Here is a 5,650-nt window from a genome sequence, read left to right on the forward strand (position 1 = left end):
AATAGAGTTGAAAGAAAATTAGGACCTGACCAACAATATTTAACATGAAAAACTTTCTACTAATAAAAAATATATGAATACGAGTAAAATAATTTTCATTAGGAGAAAAAAGTAATAATTTCCTTTAAAATAAGGAGAGAATAATTATACTTTTGAATATATTTTTTATTAGAAGTAGTTTAGTCTAAATTAAATTAGTATAAAGCTGTTAACATTTTGTCTAGATTTCTAAAAACAAGTTAAATAAAAAGGACTATTTGTCTTATGAAAATTCAGAAACGTGATAACTTAAAAGCTATGCCATACCATGAAATATGATAATGAAACTGAACTTCAGTGACTATATATAATAATGCTCTTGTATGCATATATAATTTATTTTTGGGAAATAATAATCTTATGTTACATAAGATTGTTATCTTATGCATAAGACACAAAGTAAACGTGGGACCCATTTTAAATTTTTTTCTCTTCCTTATTATCTCTTCTCTCTCTTCTCTATGTGTGTGTAGGAGATAGTTTTTCTCCTATGCAACATGAGAAAAGACAATCCCTTTATTTTTATGTTAATTACTGAATCAACGTTTCAACTTTTCGATTTAAGGAGGGGACACTTAAAGCGGCAAATAAATATCTCCAGGATAAGGTAATACTCGTTTCTCTTTATTAATTAACTGCAGGTTTAATTTCTTTAACAGCATGTTGTAGTATTACACTTTTGTCAGAAAAAGTATTCTAATACATACATTGTATTTTACAGATTGTGGAGAATACTGCAGTGACTAACTTTGATCCTTTTGGTACTGATTTTTCGTACCCACTAATTATACAAGATGGAATTTTTCAGCTCTAGGAAATGAGTTGGTTATTGAATATTATTATTGTATATGTTTCAATAGCGGAAAAAACTGCGATTGTGTTGAGCCGTATAAGGCAAACATTAAATACTGTGGTGTGAAGTATGAATAATGTATTTAGGTTACTTACATTATGGTGTGTAAGCTCTGCAAGGTGGTGTAACATTAATGTGTTATTCCAATACTTTCCAGAATAAGTTTATAATATAAAAGTAAGCAAAAGTGTGGTTTCTGGTTAGTAATTTTTTCTCTGTCATTGACAGTAATGCAAAAGAAATTACATTGCAGCTGATAGAGGTTAGTAACAATATTTAAAAACTCGGAACGACCATCCACTTTGCTGAGCTCAGGAGTCACAGGGTTACGGGTTCAATTGGGGATCACGGGGTTATTTTACTGACCTTGTTTTATATGTTAAAAAAATAAATATATATCCTATATAAAAAATTCAAACCACCAATCATCAAAGATTCAAAATATATTTAACATAATTCAATCAATTACATCCACAAGTCAATATTACACAAGCTAATCAAAGTATCCTACTATCAAAGTATAAAACACATATTTTAATGGAGTTAATGAAAAATTATATCATCATACTCAGGCCCTTCTTCTCCTTGTCACGTACCTACAACAACTTGTGAAAGGAAATCCCTTACCAAAGAAAGAATGACGGAGGAGAGGCGACGACACAACGAATAACCAGTAAGAAGAGAAAAATCAGCACGACAAAGGAGATCACCACATCAAGGAGACTGTGTCTGGATCTGACAGAGAAGATTGGAAGAGAAAAAGAAGAACAATTCAGATTTCAGATCTAGTTCTAGATCTAGATAGCAGTGAATTTTTATTTTTTATTGTTTTTTACACACTAAATGACGTCTTTTTGTGTGCAAATTTTTTTTACAAAAAATATGCAGTTGTTGGGACCTCACGACAAGTGCACCGATCGTATAAGTAATAAAGTGTTCGAGTAAGAGATCATTCACACGAGGATTAAATATCAAGCACTAATTCACTATCTCAGCTTAAGTTGGACAATCAAAATTGGATTTGGAACAAGATTTGAATTTGAAATTTAAAATATTAAAACTAATTAATCGCAAGAATTAAAAGAAAGAATTTAAAGATGTGATTTAACTGATTTAAATAAAACGTAGCTAGGGTTTCGATTTCCTTCAATCTCTCTATTACGTCTGAATTTCTTCTTTATGTTAATCGTCCTTAATATCAATCTAATCAATTCTTTCTTATGTAATTAGGGCTCAATCCCTTGTTACCCTAAATCTTTAGAATCTTGCAAGAACCCTAGTTCTCCGGTTATTCTCCAAGAAAGTAAGCATTAAATTCAAGAATCTCAAGATTACGCAAACCCTATGTCCACTACTAGAAAATCCATAAACAGTGACGGAATTTTGCGATGGAATATTTTCCATCACAAATTGTAACGGATATTGAGATGGAAAAACACCATCGCAAATTGCAACGAACTTTGCAACGGAAAAACAATTGCGACGGAATTGCAGCTACAATACCGTCCCACAAGACCAGTCGCAAAAAGCGTCGCATTCCCCTCGCAAATACCGACCCAAATTATGACGGGAAAATATTTCGTCGCAAATACGGATAAATTGCGACGGCTTATTGTGATGAAAAATTTTGCGACGGGTATATCGGATGCAAATACTGGGAAGGAAAATTGTGACGGCACTTAGAGAAAACACGTCGCAGATTGCGACGCCCTTTGTGAAGGAAAATCTAGCTATGGCCTGCGACGGAATTTGCGATGGCATTCGGATATATATCAAAATTGGGTGTTTTTCCAAATTTTGAAATTTAAAAAATGCCTATCTCCTTTTGCGATGGAATCAGTTTCCATCGCATATTGCAACGGGTTTTGCAATGGATTTTCTGTACTAGAAGATTATGAAATGGATTGAATATCTGCGACGGGTTTTGCAATGGCATTTGGATAAATATTGAAATTGCACATTTTCCAAATTCCAAAATTTGAAAATGGCTCTCCTTTTGCGATGGAATCAGTCTCCATCGCAATTTGCGACGGGTGTTGCGATGGTGTTTGGATAAGTATTAAAATTTCGCATTTTTTAAAATTTCAATATTTAAACGTGAGTCTTCTTTTGCGATGGAATCAGTCTCCATCGTAAATTGCGACGGGTTTTGCGATGGTGTTTGGATAAGTATTAAAATTGCGCATTTTTTTAAATTTCAAAATTTAAACGTGGCTCTCATTTTGCGATGGAATCAGTCTCTCTCGCAAATTGCAACTGGCTTTGTGATGGCGTTTGGATAAGTATTAAAATTGCGCATTTTTTCAAATTTCAAAATTTAAATGTGGTCTCCTTTTGCGATGGAATCAGTTTCCATCGCAAATTGCAACGGTTTTTGCAACGAATTTTTTGAACTAGAAGATTGTGAAATGGATTGAATATCTGCGACAAATTTTGCGATAACTTTCAAATTTCATACTGTATAGTCTGACACCTGCACATTTTGTGGAATCCTTCTATTTCGTGTATTGTTTGGATTCATTCCTAATTATTCAATTTAATGGTGCAGTTTATTATACTCCTATCCTCCTAGCCCCCTTCAATAGTAGCATCCAATAATGGAAAAAAGTTAGGGGGTTTTCATGCTTGGATGAGAGAAAAGATGAAATGAAATGAGTTTTCTTGGTCACAGATGTGGGTGATGGCATGTGTGCGTGTGTATTAATATTGTATATATGTGCATGCGTGTGGATTTGTATAGATGTGTGGATGTGTATGATAGTATTTATTTTCTTGATATCACTAAACATTGAAATAATATTACTTTATTATTTATAATTAATAAAATAATTATTTTATTTATTTTATTTTGTAGGATTATAAGCCATACCTTATAAAAGAAAGTCGATGACTTCTTTTTTTTAAAAAAATATCGAAGTTTTGAATCTATTCTACTTAACTAGATATAATAGGCCAAACCTAATATGATATAGGCTGGGTTGTAGGACTCTGATAGACCGCCTAACCCATTTGCACGTTTGCATTATGAATAGGGTTTTTATTTGTAATATACCTGTTGTTTTTCGTTCTTATTCTTTTGATTATTATATGATTGATTAATTTGTTAAGTATTTTTTGACTGTTGTTTCTAACTGTGTATATTTAAATTTATCAAAATAATCAACAATCAATAAAATTTTCAAAACATAATAATTTTTTTTTTGAAATTTTATAACAAAATAATTTGAAAATATTTTGAGATCTCAGTATTTTAAAATTGCTTGACTTTGAGAAAAAAAATAAAAAATACTATGAAAATGTCAATACTAAAATGGCCCAACTTGAAATTCATAAGTGTGTTTGGTACTGTTATGGACCCATATAAGGGGCCCATTGAATGACAGGTCCGATAAGGGGCAATCCAAGATTCTAATCAAGTATAATTACGGATAGAATCCATCAAGGATACTAATCCTAATACGACAACATAGCAGACAGGTCTGGATCCTCATCAGAGGCACCAAAAGTCCACATCATCACATTACCCATAGATAACTCCTATAAGTAAGAAGTAAACCCTAAAGGTACGTACGCTCTCTCTTACTGTTATGCTGTCATTGTGCAATTCACACATGTATATATATAAACTTTATTTTTTAATATAAATATTTGTATGGTTTATTTTAGTTTTATTGTGTTATATTATACATGAATTTATCGTGTACTTTAAAGAGTAAAATTCAAGCTTTTAATCGTTGGAAATTGACATGAGATTTTCTCCCATTCTTTTTTGAACAGATTGTTTCGTTTGATTAGTCGTGTTATATTCTGTACTACAAAATAATTAATGAAGTTGACTAGGTCATCATATCAATAAAAATATTAATTAAAATCATTAATACTAATTAATATTTAATAATTTATATCACAAATAAATGAATATTTTTATTTTATAAATTAATTTAAAATATATTAACTTAAATAATAATTAATACCCGGTGTGATCTTTTGAATTTCCTACCAATTCAAAAGCGATATATTTATTGTTATGATGATTGACTTTTCATTTTCTTTCTCTGTTGTCAAAAAAAATCAAATATTTGATACCATATAAATTAGGTGAGTATTACGAAACACTTAATTACTTGAATGTTAATCTTATTGGTAAAATTATATGATTTTTATGCTATAATTCTGATTTTTTTAATTAATCAATGTATCCAACTATTATTTTATTTTTAAAATATCCCAAATGTGATAAATTAGAATAATTTAATTTTTAAGAGATGAAATTTTTGGTGAAATATTCAAAAATTTTGTTATTAACAATAAATTTTACAAAATTTACGTTAATAGAGTTATCAAAATAATAATTGTATTGTTATTATTAAAAATAAATTTTATTAATTTAAGTTTGCCAATAATTAAAATACTTGGACAAATAAAAATTACTTACTATATTAATTATAATGATGTAATTGGCACATTCTATTATATATATATATATATATATATATATATATATATATATATATATATATATATATATATATATATAAATATTCATCTTGCAACCAGTTTTGTTTGGTGGACCTTTTATGTTGGGCTGGAAAAAAAAAAGGTGAATGTGGGTTTCAAGTTAGGGTTTTTATCAAAACCTAAGTTCCTAATTTCCCAATTCCGTAGCCTCCGTCTTCAGAGCCTCCGATTTCTTCTTATTTTTCTTCAATCTATTCTTCTTCTTCAGAGCCTCCGTCTTCGACACAACCATTATCTTTG

The 5,650-nt window shown here is 30.0% G+C and overlaps 1 protein-coding gene across 1 annotated transcript in view; it reads left to right on the forward strand.

Annotated features, from left to right (window-relative positions):
* LOC133311923 (agamous-like MADS-box protein AGL12) overlaps window positions 1-853 on the forward strand; it is a 4,344-nt gene extending 3,491 nt beyond the window's left edge. Inside the window, exons 6-7 of the mRNA XM_061513059.1 lie at window positions 605-646; window positions 761-853. Of these exons, the coding sequence (XP_061369043.1) occupies window positions 605-646; window positions 761-853 (135 nt within the window). The remainder of the gene's footprint in view (window positions 1-604; window positions 647-760) is intronic.
* The last annotated feature ends 4,797 nt before the right edge of the window (window positions 854-5,650 follow it).

Source organism: Gastrolobium bilobum, unplaced genomic scaffold (genome assembly GCF_033153095.1).
Source record: "Gastrolobium bilobum isolate Gb01-03AN ecotype WA unplaced genomic scaffold, APGP_CSIRO_Gbil_v1 utg908, whole genome shotgun sequence".
Lineage (NCBI taxonomy): Eukaryota > Viridiplantae > Streptophyta > Magnoliopsida > Fabales > Fabaceae > Gastrolobium > Gastrolobium bilobum.